This window comes from Equus quagga, chromosome 1 (assembly GCF_021613505.1).
Source record: "Equus quagga isolate Etosha38 chromosome 1, UCLA_HA_Equagga_1.0, whole genome shotgun sequence".
NCBI lineage: Eukaryota > Metazoa > Chordata > Mammalia > Perissodactyla > Equidae > Equus > Equus quagga.
This window is the reverse complement of record NC_060267.1, coordinates 91,695,604-91,714,778: the sequence shown is the minus strand read 5'-3', so window position 1 is coordinate 91,714,778 and position 19,175 is coordinate 91,695,604. Positions and strand designations below refer to the sequence as shown.

Here is a 19,175-nt window from a genome sequence, read left to right as displayed (position 1 = left end):
AGGCACAAAGAACATCAAGAATGGAAAGGGCAAAGCCAACACAGCAGAGAGACCAACATTAACCAAAGCAATTTATAAAGCGTGGTCTAAGGACGTTCCCCAACAACTCTCTGACAGGTGTTGTTATGAGACCCTCATTTTGCAAACAAGGAAGTCTCCAAACAGACTGGTCATGTGACTTGAGGAAGAGGTCAGACTGGAATCCAGGTGGCTCCACCTCTTGAGGCAACACCCTTAACGCCACACTGTCCTGGCTCTGCAGCTGTGGCCCACTAGGCCACCGTGCTTACCCGAGGGATGCAGGGCTGAGGGGTAGAAATCCACTGGGGTCCGAGTGGGCGTGATGCGTGGGTCCATGTAGGGAGGCATCATCATCCACCGGGGATCGAAGCCCAGCATCTGGGGGTGGTGTGGGTAGAAGGCGCGCTGTGGGTGGGAAGGCGGAGGGTACACCGGCTGCCAGTGCTGCGTCTTGTACAGCTGCTCCTGTCCAGCAGGAAGAGGCCTGGTCACAGGGCTGCGGGCAGAGGCCCCGCGAGCATGTGTGCATGTCCACTCATTCTTCCAGCTTTCCATGACGAGGCACAGAAAGCCCACCCAGAACAGAGGACCAAAGAGGGAAAGACGTGCAGCTGCTTGAAGGCAAGACCCTGGTGCATTGCAGCTTTCCGGCTGCGGTCCCTCTCCCACAACTGGATGGACAGTCATGCCACTATCACAACTGGGGCCCATGTGCTCCACTGCTACCCAAGGCAGGCTGGGCTTTCACTCAGACCAAACCCTCTCTGGAACTGACAGCTGACCTGCACACCTGGATGCTGGCCGCTTCTCTCTGGATCTACAGCCACCACCCGAGGACAGTCATCATCCTTTCCTCCTCACTGCTGCCTGCTGCAATCATTCTCCACATCTAGACAGATCGACCTAACAGACTGATCGTCTAACACACACACACACCCCCGATCATGTCCACACATGCTTCACAAGAGCCTCCGATGGTTCTCTACAGCTCTCCGTCTAACAGCCCGAACCCCACAAGATTCCAAGTGACCTGCAGGGTCCTGTAGGATCCTGCCCCATCTGCCTCTCCAGCTTCACCTCACGCGACGGCTCTCGCCCTCTGCTCCATATGCCTGCTGCCCGCTTCAGGCCGTGGTGACATACTGGGCTGTCTGTCTGGGAGGTTCCTGTTCCCTCCGCCCCCAAACCCAGCTCCCCCATCTCATTCCTTAGGTTCCAGCTTAAAAAGTACTTGCCCTGAGAAGCCTGTTACAACTCCCTAGGCAAGATCAGGTCCCCTGTCTGCTCTCACAGCACTGGTATTAGTTTCCTTTGTAGCACTAACAATATGCTGTTATTCTCTGTTGCTGGTCTCCCTCACTAAATCATAAGAGACCACATGCCAAGTTCACTGTGGTAGCCTTGCCTCCTACCACCAGACTTGCTATGTAGAAAATCCATTGCACAAGGATGAACATAAAGCTTGACAGAATATTCAAAATCAAGGACTGGGACCCAGTGAGGGTTCATCTCAGACCATGCTCCATCCTGTCAGTGACCTCGGGGCTGCCCTCACAAGTGTACCCCACACCAGCAATCCAGAAGGACTCGGGTGCAAAGTCAGACGAGGACAGCCAACCCAGCCACACGCTTCCAGTCTGCAACCAAGAGGCCGCCTCACCAGCCTGCCTAGGCTGGGTTCCCCGGACAGCTCCGTCAGCGCTCCAGGCACCTCCTAGGAGTACTCAGAACTCACTGAATAGAGCTCTCCCAGCCCACACAGGAGGCTGTGGGCCTCTACCCACAGCTCCTCCTCCCGTCTAGACCCTGGGTCCCCAGGGAACCTGACCAGACGGCCTGTTTGCCAGACTCCTTCAGGCTGCCCTGGCACTTTCAGACTTCTTTTTATTCTAAAGGAAGGATTTACCCGTGACTATGCCCCAGATGAATTACCTAGAGCAACCGTTACGGCTGTGTCTGGCTCCAGTTACTCTGGATATCTCCCCACTCGGTTATTCTCTGCCAAGCCCACGAGCAGCTGCATCGTGCTCACTTACACTACAACGCTATAAAAGCCCAACGAACGTACTTCCTGTTTACAGCACAGGACCTGGTGAGCTCCTGCAATGCTTCCTAGGAGCTCAAGGAAAGGAGCATCTGGGGTGTAGGTTTTAAAGGAAACTAAAAGAGATGCTGGGAAAAGGCTCAAGACCTTGATTTATTTCTCCAGGGCACACACATTTCGGAACATTTTTGGTTATTATCAACAATTTACCACACACCCAGCTGTGGGGTAAGTAATGTCCAGGTATCATCTCAGTTTCCCACTAAAATGCACTGTTCATCAGTAATCATTTGTTCCTTCGTTTATTACCCCTGTAAGATGCAGAATCGCCAATGAGTGGTTCCAGTTGGTCAAGATGACCAAGACTACAAGAAATTGGTATGATTACAACCATTACCCAACACGACTTTCAGGGCAAAGAGTAGGTCCCTCTTAAGGTTTATGACCCACCAATAAAGATGATACTGCTAATACTGACAAATCAGTTTACAGAGCGTCATGAAACACTCACTGCCATGCTGAGAGGCAGGTGGTCATTCTTCCTGGTTTACACTGATCTGTCCAAGGCCATACACGACTAGATAAGCTGCATCACTAGGATCAGAACCCACAACTGTCCGACTCAAAACTGACAAACCTACGTCTTACCCCAAAGCTAACAGGCCTCTCTCTGACAGCTCTCCAAGCAGCTCCCAGGCCTCCCTTACTCCTTGAGAGGATCCCAAGGTGGGGCCATTCTCAGTCTAAGGAGTGGCCACAGGGCGGTGCTCTGAATGAAAAACCACTCTTCCAGCTCAACTACAGTGAATCCAGTGCATACATCACCAACTCTTCCTGACCAATATTTGACAGCAAGGTCAATAAACTACCAACAAGGGTTTTTATTCATTCACAGGAGAAATAACTTGGGAGAAACAAATAATGGGCAGGGCTGACCTACCAAGGCCATAAGTGTCAGGTACAACTTCTGACATCCCTACGGATGACTGTGATATGGGACAGTAGATTTTTGGTGTTTGTTTTGACTGAAGGGGGCATGGGGAAGAGGAGAGGGGGCATCACTCAGTACTCAGGTCTGTTTACAACAACCTTCTAAGTTTCTTCTTTGTTTACCTGTTGTTGCTGCTGCTGCTGGCGCTGGAATCTGGGAGGAAGCGACTTCTGGTACTTGTTGAACTCCTGTGCAGGGGACCCCACCTCCCTGGCCCCCTCCTCACTGCTGCTGCTCTGAGTCACAGCGGGAGGAGCTGTGGGGGCTTCTTCTGAAAATGTGCTGGGGGCTTCCTGGGCAGGGAACTCAGGGGAGCCTAGGGAACAAATAACCAGAGAAATGGCTGAGGTGAGCTCACAAAAGCTTGGCCCACCAAATGTTTAACAGCAAATGCTTTTTCTTGTTGGCACTTACATCCCACTGCTGGACTATTCACATCCCCGAACCCTGGCACTGTGGGAAATGCTTCACACGCACAAGCTCACGGAGCCCCCACGTCACCCAGCGTCACTTTAGAGATGAGAAAACTAAGGGTTGAGAGGGGAGGCAAATTGCCCGAGATCACACAGTCAGCAGTGCAGCTGGGGTCTGGCTCCAGGTGGGAGAGGTTTTATTAGAAAGGACTCCGGTAAATCAGAGACAGCCAGGAGCTCGAGGACAACCCACACAGCCACCATCCAAACAGCATGAGTCAACACGCCCAAAGGTGTGTGACCCGGCAAGTCACTGAGCCTCTCCTTGCCCACTTCTTCACCTGTAAAATGAGGATGACGACTGTGCCTGCCCCACGGGGCTTCTGTGACAGTGAAATGAGATAATCCACATAATGCACTTACGACAGCGCCGCACAAGCAGTAAACACTCCACACAGTTTCTCACCATCATTCCCTCTGAAATTCCCTTCTTTCTTGCCTCCATCCCAGCTTTGCATTTTTTTCTGGCTTTACTGAGGTATAATTGACATTTGCATTCTTAACTCTACTGCAAAGGGCAAACAAACCCTGAGGCACAGCCTCAGGGACTCTTCACGGCACAACAGAGGGATGCTGCAGAAGGGCAGTGACGCTCCAGTGCACACAACACCCAGGCCCAGTATCGACTGACCACACTCACATCAGGGCAGATGGAGTCTGCCTGCGCCATCTCAGAGAGTAGCGGGAGACCGGGCGCAGGCTTCACTCAGACTTCAGTGACAGGAAATTTACAGAACGACCGCTGTCAATTTCTCTGAGTTCCTCAGCCAGAAGGGCGCTGACAACACATCACCAATAAGACTCCCACCTGAGAAGCTCTCAGGGACTGACACTAACACCCAGGCCCTTCTCTTCTCTTCTCAAGAGTTGGTTTTAGTTGATTTAAGAAAATCATGAAGAATACAGCTGATCACATTCTCTAAAACTGCTACCAGAGACTCTCAGCGCTGTTCAGTGTCTCTTACATAGCTATGTGATCCATTCCTTTTAGAAATAAGGCCAGGAAAAATGTACTCTAACAAGGACTCACATGAAAGGATCCTGCGCTTTTAGTAAAGTCCCCCTGCGTGTGCATCTTTGTAGTGGTAACGATAACAGTGTTAATGACGATGACAACAAAACTGGTAGCATAACATAAGTATATGCGTGCTTTCTATATCCAGAAACCAGGCACAGTGCTTTACGTACATGATCTCATGAGGCTCCTCAGCGTATGGGGAAGTACACACTATCATCATCCCATTTTACAGATGACAGAACAGGTTCCAGAGAAGTAAGGTGCAGAGGCCAGCTAGTGCAAGGAGCTGAAACAGGATGTGACCCAGGCTAAAACTCTGACTGATGCTTCCCGCTATCACTGACTTGCAAGCCACAAGTTGTGCTGAGAAGCCAGGGAGGTACAAGCAAGTGAAAACAGCCCAGGGCTTCCAGTTAGTGGCACGAGGGCCCATCGCTTACCTTTGCGGACAGCAGGGCCGTTCTCCTGTAGGGACACCTTCTCGGTGCCCGGCGATCGAGGGACTTCCTTCTCCACCTGTTTCTGGGCCTCGCTCGCCTTCTGAGCCTGCTTGCACTTTTGGTCCAGCTGTTTGAGTTTGGCGGCACAGGCAGCCAACCGCTCTTCCCGGGCTCGGCGCTCCTCCTCTTCCCGGCGCTTCCGGGCTCGCTCCACGGCCTCGGACATCTCTGACTGGATGAACTTCTGCCGTGGGGGTGGCTTGTCCTCTTTGTCCTCGACAGACTGTTGCCGGAACACGCTGCCCACTGAGGACTTCTGCCAAAAGAAGAAAGTCTGATAAAACAGCGGGTGACACCCCAGGAGACAGGGCCACTCCCGTTACACGATCAGCTCTCCTTCCCAAAATCCGTGAGCACCTCTGAGAGGCAGCACAGTCAGGCAACAGGCAGACCTGGGTTTCAATCCCACTCCGGCCTGTATTATATCTGGAATGAGGTTTGGGCATGCGCCAACATTCTATAGCTTAGTTCCTCATTTGTAAACTGGGGATAATAAAGGAAGCCCTTGGGACTGAGAAGTTGCAATGAAATGTTTGCAAAGCGCTCAATGCTGTGACTGACACATGGCAAACACTCAGTGAACAAGACACTCACCACTACTCAGAGGCACACAGGGTTAGGGCCTCCAGAGCTCATGAACAGGAGCAGGAAACCACACGTTCCTTATTTCTGCTCCACCCCTCCCCCTCATGAAAAAAATATAAACCTCTAGGTATAAAAAGCCACGAGAAACTGAAATTCACAGTCAGACATATGCTTTTTCAATGTGATCTCTAAAACAAAGCATCTCTAAAAGCTTGTCTTTTGGATATTTCATCCACTTCTGAGTCTCTCACTGGTTGCCAGTTACTGGACAACAACCAGATGTCAAATATGCACTGTGAAAAATGCTCAGCACTGGGACTTTCTTACTGATCTTCAGGAAGGTGCATGCAGAATATATAATAGCACAAATGATGGGCAAGTTTAACTGAACCTCAGCCACTGAAATCCCAATGATATGTAACTATCAAAAAAATATAAAACTTCCTGTTTTGAGTGGTAGTTACACAGAGGTAATAACTGTCAAAAGTCAACAAACATAAAGAACCAAGATTCACGCCTTTTCTGGTGTATTAATTATACCTCCTCAAAGGCAATACGCAACACATTTACTGTAATCAGAGAGTTTTCTCCTAAAAATTAACTTCTCATAATCCAGAGACAATTGCTATCATCATAAAAGACCAGAAACTTCCAATTTAGAAGCACGAAGGTATTTTTTACATAATATAATTGGGACCGAAGTGCGTGCTTTCCCTTCACTTTGCCTTTGAATACGAACTTCTCCATGCTCTGTGACAGCTGGGACTGCCTCAAGCACAGCTTGTACCACAGTATCTACCTTACCCCTGGTGTTCAATACACTCTTGCAGATAACCCTCAATGCATATCCCTGATTATTTCCTTCAGAATTTCCTAGAAACAAAATAGCAGAATCAAAAGGTATGCGTACATTGTCAAGACTTTCAATGTGCCTTTCTAAACTGCCCTAAGATTAGCTACCATTTCATACACTAAATGTTCTGCAAAATATTTGAACTGCAACAATCTCTTCAGAAATTTGGATGCATAAAATTATACAGGTTTCATCATGTTGATTCTATTCAGCTAATTCACAGTGTTGTTATGAGCAGATCAAAGTGAAACCTTTTGAATACTGAGCAACCTCAATATACGAATGCAATTTGGACTAATTGCAGGGTGGAGGCAGAAGTGGGAGACTGGTCACACACAGGGGAGCTGACCGAGTACGTATAAACATCGGGAATGACGGGGGACAGATTTCTCGCTGCTGGAGAAAGGATTACAAATATGAAATGGGAGAAAACTAGAAAGAATTCGGTGGAGTCGGAGATATCACTGCGAACTCAGGGCTCTCTATAGAGATACAGAAATAATAAAGATGTGGGCATGTGTGTATATGCACACACATACAGTAACAGGGCACACATATCCAGGGCCCAGGAGCAGTGACCCCCCAAACAGCAGCGGGCACTCCCAGTGCCCACAAACTGGTTTCTAAATGTCCTAAGGGCTGATTCCACGCCTAAGGCAGCGTAGGGTGAAAATGAGTTTGGAAAAGCTTGTTCTATCAGAAAGCAAAGAACTGCTCACAAAAAGGATGAAGACATGTACAAGACAGCTTGAAGAGGCTCCTGACAGCCAAATCAAAGAAAATTTGAGCTTCAAAACAACGAGAGTAACAGATTATAACCCATTGATATAAATAAAGTCAACGTTTCATGAGAACAGGATATTCATGCCCTCAAAGTACCTCCCCACAGAATCCTCATCAGTTAACACACGCGCAGGAGAGTAATTCCACAGTGTGAAACCTGGCAGACACCACCTTAATCAAGAGATCAAAGTCAAGGCTGTCAAAGAGGGACAGAGGGGAATCACGGTCACCTGGCTGGATGCAATGACAAGTGTCAGTGTCATTTCTGAGATTCTAGCCAAAAATGGAAACCTTGAACCTAAACACGAGGAAGGAGCAGACAAACCCAATTTGAGGTGCATTCCACAAAACAACTGGCTTGTAATCTTTAAAAGTGTCACAGTCATGAAAGTTAAGGCAAAGCTGAGGAGCTGGGCCAGACTGCAGGGTACTAGAGACAGCACAACTAGGGCAGCATGTGAATCTGAACTGGATTCTTCGTATAAAGGACATCAATGGGACAACTGGTAAAAGTGGAAGGGGGTGAAAGTGGAAAAGATCAGATGCCAGGGATGTATCAACGCTAATTCCCTGGTTTTGATTGTGGTTCCCTAGAAAGGAATGTCATTTTTGGTAGGAAATAGATATCAAAGTGCTCTGTGGTGATGGGACCTGATCAGGTAGGCAACTTACTCTTCAAAGGGTTCAGAAAAAAATATTCTTTGGATTGTATTTCCAATTTTTATGTAAGTTTGTGACTGTTGCAAAAATTTAAATTTTTTAAATTAAAAGAAAAAGAGAGGGGGCAGCCCCATGGCCAAGTGGTTAAGTTCGCACTCCACTTCAGTGACCCAGGGTTTGGCCGGTTTGGAGCCTGGGTGTGGACGTGGCACCGCTCATCAAGCCACGCTGAGGCAGCGTCCCACATGCCACATCTAGAAGGACCCACAACTAAAAATATACAACTATGTACCGGGGGGGTCTTTGGGGAGAAAAAGGAAAGATAAAATCTTTAAAAAAAAAAAAAAGAGAAACGTCCACCAAGGACTTTTCAAAAACCCAGCCACCGAACTCAGTAAAGTACAAACACACGGGGCAGCCAACTAGACGGCCAGTTCTAGTCACTGTCTTGGAACTCTGGTCAAATGAATGTGAAAAGAGCTTGTGTGTGTGTTCCAGCTAATTACAGGCACAAAACCCCTCCAGTGCCCATGGTACCTGGTAGTCAGGGCCTGACGCCCAGCTGTGAAGCTTCCTGGAAGGTGGCTGAGGTTCTGGCACCTTCCGGATGACACGGGTCACGCCTACTGTTTCGCCCCAGTCCTTTCCTTCCTCTTGGGTACGTTTGGCATCAGCACTGTCCGCAGAGCTCATTGACAATTGCCGCTGCCTTCTAGGGTCCCAACCGTTCCTAGGACAAACCACAGTGAGTGTTAGTTTTCCCAGTCAGTGGTGTGATCTTAACCAGCCAGAAGCACTTAGGAATCCCAAAGCCAGCTGTCTATATACCAGTTTCCTTCATCAGAACACACCTACCCCACCTTATGGCTGACAGGACATGCCCAGAACACCGAAATTCAGTACCAACATTCACCAAGTCACTCGTACACTCAAAGCTTCAGGCAGGATGTTTCACATGCATTTCTCCATTTACCGCAAAAAAAAGTCGTTGCTCCCCGCATTCTAAAGAATAGGCAGCTGAGTCTCAGGGTGGCTGGGAGCCCCTCTCCAAGGAAGGAGCTAACAGACTGGAACCCAGGACTCGAAGGTGTAGGTCCTTCTCCCTAAATCACAGCTCCTTCCCTGTGCTTTCCATAAAGGAGGCGCTTAATAAATGCTCCTCCAAACAGTGAAGTATGACGCTGTGATACAGAGAGCAAGAGGAGAGGAGCACACACAGCAAGAAAGGAGAGAAGACGCCAAAAGGAGGCTGCAAGAGGGCTCGTCAACAAAGGCACTGGGGCAAAACACATATGTGCATTTGCTGAGCACCTCTTGTATGCAAAGGAAGTGCCCAGTAAACACAGCAGAGTTCAGAGAAAGGCAGGGAGTCGGGTCTGGCTAATATCGTGTGCCTGCATGTGTCCACGCACACATATGTACATGGGGTGGAAGCAGACAAGGTGCATGAGGAGACCACGACAAGGCAACAACCGCTAGCGACTCCTGCCTTCACTCCGAGAGACATGGAGACCACACCTGATCCTCCAGAGAAGACTTCTCTTTAGAAGACGACTAAGGCACAGTCACTGATAATACGAAAGGAAGGAGACAAGCTGGCTAACCTCTGAATGGTCCAGGAAAGAAAGGATGCTGGAACCAGTGGTCCCTGAGACAATCAGCAGGAAAGCATGGAGTCAAAGGAAGTTTCAGGAACCCATCATGGATGGGGAAATAAAGATGTCAAAGGAGGCTTGGGGGCATGTTAGTCGAAGTGTCTGGGAGTTGGAAATCATCAACCAGCTCAGAGAACATTGGAAAAAGAGCAGGCTTAGGGAGGAGGTGGTTAGGGGACTCTCAATTTGAGGGGGTCCTCAGTCATAGCCAGTAGCGAAGTTGGGTCCAAAACCCATATCTAACTCTGTCAGTTGAATATTCAACTCACATCAACTGAAAAGACAAGGAACAGAGTGTCGTACTGCTCCAATAAGTCTGTAAAATTTCATGTCTCTGCCTTTGATTTAAATTCTTGATTACCTCTCCTTCTGAGCTTAGTGTTCCAGGAACTGACTGATGGACATTTCCCAAGTGCACTCAAAGCTTCGGTTAAAACCAAACAGCATTAAAGTAAATTAAAGGGGTGGGCCCCATGGCTGAGTGGTTAAGTTCGCTTGTTCCACTTTGGCGGCCCAGGGTTTCACCGGTATGGATCCTGGGCACAGACACGGCACCGCTCACCAAGCCACGCTGAGGTGGCGTCCCACATGCCACAACTGGAAGGACCCACAACTAAAAATACACAACTATGTACTGGGGAGCTTTGGGGAGAAGAAGAAGGGGAAAAAAAGACTGGCAATAGATGTTAGCTCAGGTGCCAGTCTTTAAAAAAATAAATAAATAAAATCAATTACAGAAGCCTTGATTAGTTAATTATTTGTGTGTCATCAGAGAAAGAGTGGCAGAAGATGGTGACCAGCTCCCTCCAGAAGAGGGGGAATTACTTCAAAAGCTTTGAAGCAAAAGATGAAACAAAGAAAATGTCTTGCAGACGCACCTATATAAACATTCAATTATTGACAATAAAATAGACAAAGGGAAAAATATTGAAGCATTAATATCTAAAAATTATAATGCATGAACTACATTTTGAAGGAAAGCGTAATAAGTCCAATAGATAATGTACAAAGGAAACGGGCAATTCCACACAAAGGAAAGCATTCACATTTGCTAGTACTCAAAAAAATGCAAATTAAAGCAAGCATAGGTCCTATTTTAAAAGTACTAGCCACTGCTACTGATGTCATGAGAAAAACTAGACGGACCAGAGTACAATGAAGTATTTTCCAAAGAGCATTATGAGTAAAATTAGTCCAAAAAACAATCCAAAAGAGAGAGAAAAGATTAAAGTGGTCCAATAAGGTTAGGGAATCTGGCATGCTCTGCTTCCTGCTTCCCCCACGTCCCCAGAGAGTCCCCACACGCTTCAGGACACTCCAGGCTCTGAGCGACCTCGCAGGAAAGGAGTAAGTTGAGCCCAGGGTGGTTTCCCGAACTTGCCTCGGGAGAGAAGCCTTTCTGGGCACAACACCCATAAGCAACCTGCAGAACCACACACTCAGGAAAATCCTTGCACAGCGGTTAAAAATCACCAGGCCTCACCAGCCGCGCCTGGATGCAAATCCTGGCTCCTTTCCTGAACAACTGTGCTCAAGAGCTATCGTCCGCTCATCTGCCAAACGGGAACAGCACCTGCCCTGGAAGGTTGCTGGGGTAACAGGAAACGCACTTGGCCTGGCGACCAGCACACGGCAGCACCAATAAGCACTGACGCATTTACCTCCTGCTAATGCCAAGCTCCACGGGAGCGGTGCAGGAGCAGGCAGGGGGATCCTTACCACTTCGGCCTGCCGTCCTTCACAACTTCTTCCTCCTCTTCATCATCACTGAACTTCAGTTTCTCGGAATAGTCCACTTCCTCGTGGAGGCCTACAACAGGATGAGGGCCAGGAAGAATGAGAAAAAATGAGCATCTCGACAGCGCTAACAGCACCACTGGGGGCTGCCTCCCGTCAGGCTTGATGCCAACCCAACTGGGGAGTAAGGCTAACCACCCAGCTGCCACTACAAAACAAACACTGCAGATAAAAGTGAAGGACAGTTATGGCTTCCGGCAACAGCAAAGCAGCTGGTTAGACTAACTCTCCCACAGATAACGGTTCTTAAATCTGGACAGAATATTCCTAAAATTTTTATTAGAAGGGGCAGGCGAGGGAGCAAAAGCAGGCAGAATCTATGAAGGAGTCTACCTAGCAAGGCGGAAACTCAACCAGTGAGACTGCCGGCCACCATTCTGCCCCAGGGTACATTCCAACCCCTGGGGGAATCGGGCGGCAGAGAGTGCCCATCACTGAGGAGTGGGTACATAACATGTAGGAGATCCAGACAACGGTACAGTTGGTGGCCAAAAAAATTAAAAAAAAGGATGAATACTGACACAGACTCTAATATGATAAATCTTGAAAACATGCTGGGAGAGGCCAGATACGAAAGGCCACACATCGTGTTGTGTAATTCCATTAATATGGATACAAATCCAGAGACAGAAAGCAGACTAGTGGTTCCCAGAGGACATGTGCCGGGGGCAGGGGGTACAGGGGTCACTGGGAGTGACTGCTAATAGGTACAGGGTTTCTTTTGTGGGTGATGGAAATGTTCTGGAACTGGAGAGTGCAGATGGTTGCACAAACTTGTGAATGTACTAAACATCAATGAATTGGAGACTTTAAAAGAGTGAATTTTAGATTATACAAAAATCAGTTATGTGAATTAGATCTTTAAAAAACCAAACAACCAAAGCCCAATCCAACTAAAGGCAGAGCTGGACTGGATCAAAAAGCAAGTGCAGCTGTATGCCGTCTCACAGAACATCACTTTAAATATAAACACAGACGGTATGAGAGGAAAAGGGTGGAAAAAGACAAACCATGAAAACAGTGGACAATAAGTTAGAGCGAGGATCCGAACACAGGACAAAACGGACTCCAAGACCAGAAGCATCACTAGAGATACAGGACACTTGAACAGCACAAAGGGTCAGCATGTCACAGTCACAAACACTGTGAAGTGTACATGCCTAATAACAGCTTCAAAGTAAGTGAAGTAGAGACGGATAGAATTCAAGGGGGAAACTGACAAACCCACAGTTACAGTGGAGAGGGTAGCACTCGCTGTCAGTAACCGATAGAACCAGACGAAAATATCAGGAAGCACCCACCGTCTGAACGACACTCCCAACCACCTCGACAAAGCTGCTGCTGACAGAACGTCACACCCAACGACCGTACAACACACATTTTTTTCAAATGCACTTGGAATGCTCACTGAGACAGACCATATCCTGTTCATAAAACAAGTCTCGGTAAGTTGAAAAGAACTGAAATCATACAGCACATGCTCTTGGGCTATAACGGAATTAGAAATCTAGAAATCTCTGATAATTAAAACGAACAAATCAACGAAACAGAAAACAATCAATGGAGAAAATTAAAGGCAAAGTCTGCCTCTTTGTAAAGGCTAATAAAACCAGTAAGTCCTTGGTGGAAGTGACAAGAAAAAGAGAAAAAACACAAATTACCTAACTATCAGGAATAAAAGAAGGAACATCACTACAGATTCCACAGATATCCAAAGGAAAAGGAGTGTTATCAACAACTTTACACCAAGAAATCGAACTCGAACAAATTCTTTCCAACGCAACTTATCAAAAACTGACACAAAATGACATAGGAAATACGAGCAGCCCCATCACTAATCAAAGAAATTAAATTTACCATCACAAATGTTTCCACAAAGAAAACTCCAGGGCCAAAATGTTGCATTGGTAAATTTTATCAATTTTTTTATCAATTTTTATTAAGCATTTATGAAAGAACTAATACCAATCTTATGGAAACTCTTTCACAAAGTAGAGAAGGAGGTGTCCTGTCCTGTCTATTTTCCAGCTCATCCTATGAGACCAGCATAACCCTAGTACCAAAATCCAAGAAAGATATTAAAAGAAAATTATAGACTAATATTCACCACGAACACAGACACTAAGAATCTTAATAGAGGCCGGCCTGGTGGCGCAGCGGTCAAGTGCGCACATTCTGCTTCGGCAGCCCAGGGTTTGCCAGTCTGGATCCCGGGTGTGTGGACATGGCACCGCTTGGCAAGCCATGCTGTGGCAGGCATCACACATATAAAGGAGAGGAAGATGGGCATGGATGTTAACTCAGGGCCAGTCTTCCTCAGCAAAAAGAGGAAGATTCGGGGCCAGCCCCATGGCCAAGTGGTTAAGTTCACACACTTCACTGCGGCGGCCCAGGGTTTTACCAGTTCAGATCCTGGGCGCAGACATGGCACCACTCATCAGGCCACATTGAGGCGGTGTCCCACATGCCACAACTGGAAGGACCTGCAACTAAGATATACAACTAGGTACCGGGGGTATTTGGGGCGATAAAGCAGAAAAAAAAAAAAGAGGATTGGCAGTAGATGTTAGCTCAGGGCTAAGCTTCTTCTTCCAAAAAAGAAAAAGAATCTTAATAAAGTATCAGCAAATTGAATCTAGGCATACAAAAAAGGTGGCGTTTATTCTGGGAACGTGACATTGGTTAGCATTAAAAAAACAATCAATGAAACCATCAGATTACCAAAATAAAGAGGAAAAATTATATGACCACAAAGAAAGAAAAAGTATTTAACAAAAATTCAACATCCATTCCTGATTTAAAAAACAAAACATTCAGCAAACTAGAAAGAGCAGAGAACCTCCTCAATCTGATAAAGAGGTTCTCCAAAAACCTACAGCTAACATCACATTTAATGTCGAAACACTAAACACTTTCTCCCTAGTACCAGAAACAAAGAACTCGAGCACAACATTGTACTGAATTACGACAGTGCAACACGGCAAGAAAAAGAAACAAAAGGCATATAATCTGAAAAGAAAGACAGGAAACTGTCCCTATTTACAGGTGACATGATGGTTTATGTAGAAAATTCTAAGAAGTCAACAGAAACGAGTGAAACCAATAAGCGCATTCAGCAAAGTGCTTGGTACAAGATCAATAGACAAAAATCAACTTTATTTCCACATAATAACATCAAACACTAAAAAATTAAACCATAAAAAAAAACAATGCCACTTAGCATCAAAAAACATAAAATACTGGGGCTGGCCCCGTGGCCGAGTGGTTAAGTCCGCACGCTCCGCTGCAGGCGGCCCAGGGTTTCGTTGGTTCGAATCCTGGGCGCGGACATGGCACTGCTCATCAGACCACGCTGAGGCAGCGTCCCACATGCCACAACTAGAAGGACCCACAACGAAGAATATACAACTATGTACCGGGGGGCTTTGGGGAGAAAAAGGAAAAAATAAAATCTTTAAAAAAAAAAAAAAAACATAAAATACTTAAGAATAAACTTAACAAAAGATGTTCAAGACCTCTACCCTGAAAACTATAAAGGACTGCTGAGTGAGATCAAAGACCTAATAAAGACATGCATCAGCTTCCTGGATGGAAGATTCAAAATTAACATGTCATGTATCCAGAAATATATTCAAACACAATCCTAACCACAATGCCCACAGGCTTTTTGTAAATACTGACAGGCTGATTCTAAATTTATACAGGAATGAAAGGAACTCAGAATAGTTAGAATCTTGAAAAAGAACAAAGTTGGAGAACTTACACTCCCTGACTTTAAGACGTACTATAGAGCTACAGTGTGGCGTCGGATGAGGAAGAACACGCAGATCCAGAAACAGCCCCACCCTTATATGGTCAACTGATTTTTGGCAAAGGTGCCAAAGCAATTCAATAGCAGAAGGAAAGTTTTATCAACAAATGGTGCATTTCCAACAAATGGAAAAAAAATGAACCTCGACTCCTACCTTACCCCAAACACAAAAATTAATTCAATATGGATCACAGACCCAAAAATAAAGAATTAAAACTATTTAAAAACATAAAGGAATTTCTTCACCACCAAGGAGAGACAAAGATTTTTCAGACAGGACACAAAAGCAATAACCATAAAAAAACACAAATTTATAAATTAAACTTCACCAAAATCACAAGTTTCTTACCAAAACACAGTGCTAAAAAAATGAAAAGACAGGGGGCCAGACCCCCGGCCAAGTTGTTAAGTTTGCGAGCTCCGCTGTGGCGGCCCAGGGTTTTGCCAGTTTGAATCCTGGGCGCGGACATGGCACTGCTCATCAGGCCATGCTGAGGTGGCATCCCACATGCCACAACTAGAAGGACCCACAACTAAAACCATACAACTATGTACCAGGGGGATTTGGGGAGAAAAAGGAAAAATAAAATCTTTAAAAAAAATGCAAAGACGGGGCCAGCCCTGTGGCCGAGTGGTGAAGTTCGCACGCTCTGCTTCAGTGGCCCAGGGTTTCACCGGTTTGGATCCTGGGCGCGGACATGGCACCGCTCGTCAGGCCATGCTGAGGCGGAGTCCCACATGCCATCACTAGAAGGACCCACAACAGGAATATACAACTATGTACTGGGGGCATTTGGGGAGAAAAAGCAGGAAAAAAAAAAGAAGACTGGCAACAGTTGTTAGCTCAGGTGCCAATCTTTTAAAAAGAAAAAAGTGAAAAGACAAGGGAGGTACTGGGAAAAAATATTTGTGAAATATAAGCTGCAAAAGACTTGTATCCATGACTTACATTCTAACACTGACAACGAAAAAAAAAGATATACCAGTAGCCAAAGAGCACAAGAAAATGTGTTCATCATCGTTAGTCATCAGCAAAATGCAAATTAAATGAGATACCATTACACACCCACTACAATGGCTAAAATTAAAAAGACTAACATAGAAGTGTTGTGAAGACACAGAGCAACCAAATTCTCACACCTTGCTGCTGGGAATGCAAAACAGCACAACCGCCACGGGAAAGGCTGGGGTGATTCTTACGAACCTAACCACGCACCCACCCTCTGACCCAACAATTCCACTCCTCGACATTTACTCAAGAGAAAGGAAAATGTCACTCATCATGGAACTTCCGAATAGATAAACAAATTACAGTATATCGATACAATGAAACATATTCCAGTAAGTAAAAGTGCCTACTGATATATAACGACATTGTTCCATCTCGAAAACATTACCTGAGAGTAAATGCTGCATGACTGCATTCATTGGTAGTTCTGCAACGGGCAGAACTAACCTACAGTAAGGTCACGAGACGAGGGGGAGGCCCTGGGCAGAGCTAGGGCTGGGGCCGACAGGATCCGGGGTGCTGCAGGAGGTTCTCTATCTTGATAAGGGGTGTGGCACACAAGTGATCCATTTGTCAAAATTGTACCAATAAGATATGTGCCTTTCAGTGTAATTAAAATCTACTTGAATACAAACAAAAAGAATTTTAAAAGAAAATAACGGGGTTGGGGCACGGGGCAAGGGTGAAGATAAATAAGAATGGCAGAACACTGGGTCCCTGGTGACGCTGGATGGTGGGGAGCTGGGGGTTCACTGTACTATTTTGTTTTAACCTTCCCATTATAAAAGCTCTTTTTTCAATAAAGTTAACAGCAAAATCACCCATAGCTCTAAGATCAAGACCAAAGACCAAAAAGAAGATGATGGCTCCGTCAGGAAGCAACCACTGGTCTGACCACCAACGAGGATCCGAACTCAGGGCACAGAGGCTGCTCCCTGGCCCTGTCTTCATCCCAGCTTGCCGAGGGAAAACACGTTTGCGTCAGAGGGTTTTCAACGCTGGAGAGCGGAGACTGACTTCAGCCCTGCCTTCCTACACTGCAGTGATAAACCCATCAGGAGACACCATAACCCACCTGCCCAGCCATCATCAGCATCAGTGTCCAGATCATCAAGGCCCTTCAGGTTTTCCGCATTGATGATGGTGGGCCGTGGTGCCCGTTCCACCAGCTGCCTTAGTGGACGGATAGGGCGAGCCATTCCCAGTCTGTTTTCTTTTCTGATGAGGGAAAGAAGAGTAAAGATGCTGGACTCATGTCAAGTACACAGATGGAAGTAAAACCAAATACTTTTCCAAAAATAAGTTCTACATTGCAAAGGTTCTTGTTTGCATTTAATATTTACACATCATCTCCTTTTAAAAGAAACAGACAATGAACAAATACCTCCCAGAGAGAAGTTCTGCCTCATTCTCCTGTTTCATATGCTGAATGCAAATGCCTAGTAATAAGCACATGCCAAAACTTCAACTATGCCAGGAACCTGAAATTGTAACCCAATCTCTTGGGCAGCCCTAGATCCCAGCCATCCCACACACCCTGGGGTTTTGAGCTCATTTTTAGGTTCACTGTGGTCTCCAGAAGGCAAAGTACTTTCAAACATCAGCTTAGTATCTTGTCCAATATCACCACCAGGGGTAATCACTACATATGTGACTACAATGCAATAGCCTTACCCATCTTGGTCATTCATCTGGAACTGTCTAAAAGGAACACGGGGTTCAAGGCGGAGCTGGGGAAGGGGGAAAGATCCTCGTTCCACTGTACCCTGGTTCTCTGAAGACTGTGGCGAACACATCTGAAACATAACATCAATGAACAGGGTTTTCTGGTAATTCTAAGTTCCACTTACATTAGGATTTGTCTTGGAAAATAAAAAACGGGAAAAAGAAACAGGAAAGTCTTGGGGTTTCCCAATTAATCCTACCACCATCTCCCCCATTTCTTTCCTGCTGTCAGTAAGTAAGTAAGGAACCTGTGTCTTGGGGAAGACCTGCCTCTCCTTTTTCTAAAGAACCAAGGCTAAAATAATATCCACATCACCAGGGAAAGAAGCCAGAGGCCCTTAAGATATGAAAAGGGGAGAGAAAATGCAAAACTAATGGGAACCTCCAGAGTAGGGTTTTCAAGGCAAAGAGTGAAACTGGGAGGGAGAAGCCAAGGTGGACATTCAACCATGTGAAGCAGGTTCCGCTGGACATGAACAATCCGACTTCATGGGAAAAAAGGGGACACTCTGAAGACTTACAAAAGCAGGAAGCATGTCATGGTATGTAGGTGGGTGGTATACATTTCCCATGAACTGTGAAGCCCCTTTGCGGACAGGCTGAGCCGGGCGGAGAGAGGGGTCCTTAGAATCGCTGGTACATGCCGAGGAGGGGGCTCCGTCTCCTGCACTCGAGTTCCTGCTGCCCAGCTCAGTTGGGGAGGCGCTCAGAGACGTGGCAGAAATTATGTTTCGCCCACCGCCCTCCCTCCAGCTTGTCACATCTGGAAATTGAAAGGGGGCAAAAGGGGAGAGGAAAGAGGAGGGGGAGGAGGGATTGTATGAGGTTCTGAAGGTCAAGGGACCCCCTCATTCACCAAAAAAATAAAAAACAAAAAAAAACAAAAAGTGAAGAATCGAGTCAACTGGTCAAGTAGGTCAGGGAAAGTGGGGGGCAGACACCTGGCCAATGAGTATGAACTTGCTGAGGGAAGTCTGATCATAAGGGAATACAAAATGAGGTCCACTGAGAGAGAAGACAAGTGAAAACAAGACACAGTCTTCACTGATTAACAGAAACCACATCAGCCACAGATCTAATGCCCCCAAGAAATTAAGACAGCCCTGATGAATAGAGCCTTGCGTGCTTTCTTCCAGAAATACTGACCTGGCCCCGTCAGGATCAGCACTGTTGCCTGTGCGGACGTTTACATTAAAACCACTGAGTTCCCGACACACATTTTCAAACTCGGTTTAGCAGTGGCAGGGCTA

The 19,175-nt window shown here is 46.4% G+C and overlaps 1 protein-coding gene across 11 annotated transcripts in view; it reads right to left on the bottom strand.

Moving 5' to 3' along the window:
- PRRC2B (proline rich coiled-coil 2B) overlaps positions 1-19,175 on the bottom strand; it is a 92,897-nt gene that overhangs the window by 30,758 nt on the left and 42,964 nt on the right. For 10 of the 11 annotated variants that reach the window (XR_006889595.1, XM_046668649.1, XM_046668665.1 and 7 more), the window contains exons 7-14: positions 18,447-18,688; positions 17,875-17,996; positions 17,276-17,418; positions 11,303-11,393; positions 8,466-8,658; positions 4,988-5,303; positions 3,179-3,372; positions 291-486 (exon numbers count right to left, since the gene is read on the bottom strand). Coding sequence is in view for 10 of the 11 variants with exons in the window: in XM_046668649.1 (XP_046524605.1) it covers positions 291-486; positions 3,179-3,372; positions 4,988-5,303; positions 8,466-8,658; positions 11,303-11,393; positions 17,276-17,418; positions 17,875-17,996; positions 18,447-18,688 (1,497 nt within the window). In the remaining variant the exon portion in view is untranslated. The remainder of the gene's footprint in view (positions 1-290; positions 487-3,178; positions 3,373-4,987; positions 5,304-8,465; positions 8,659-11,302; positions 11,394-17,275; positions 17,419-17,874; positions 17,997-18,446; positions 18,689-19,175) is intronic. The other variant, XM_046668714.1, reaches the window with a different exon arrangement.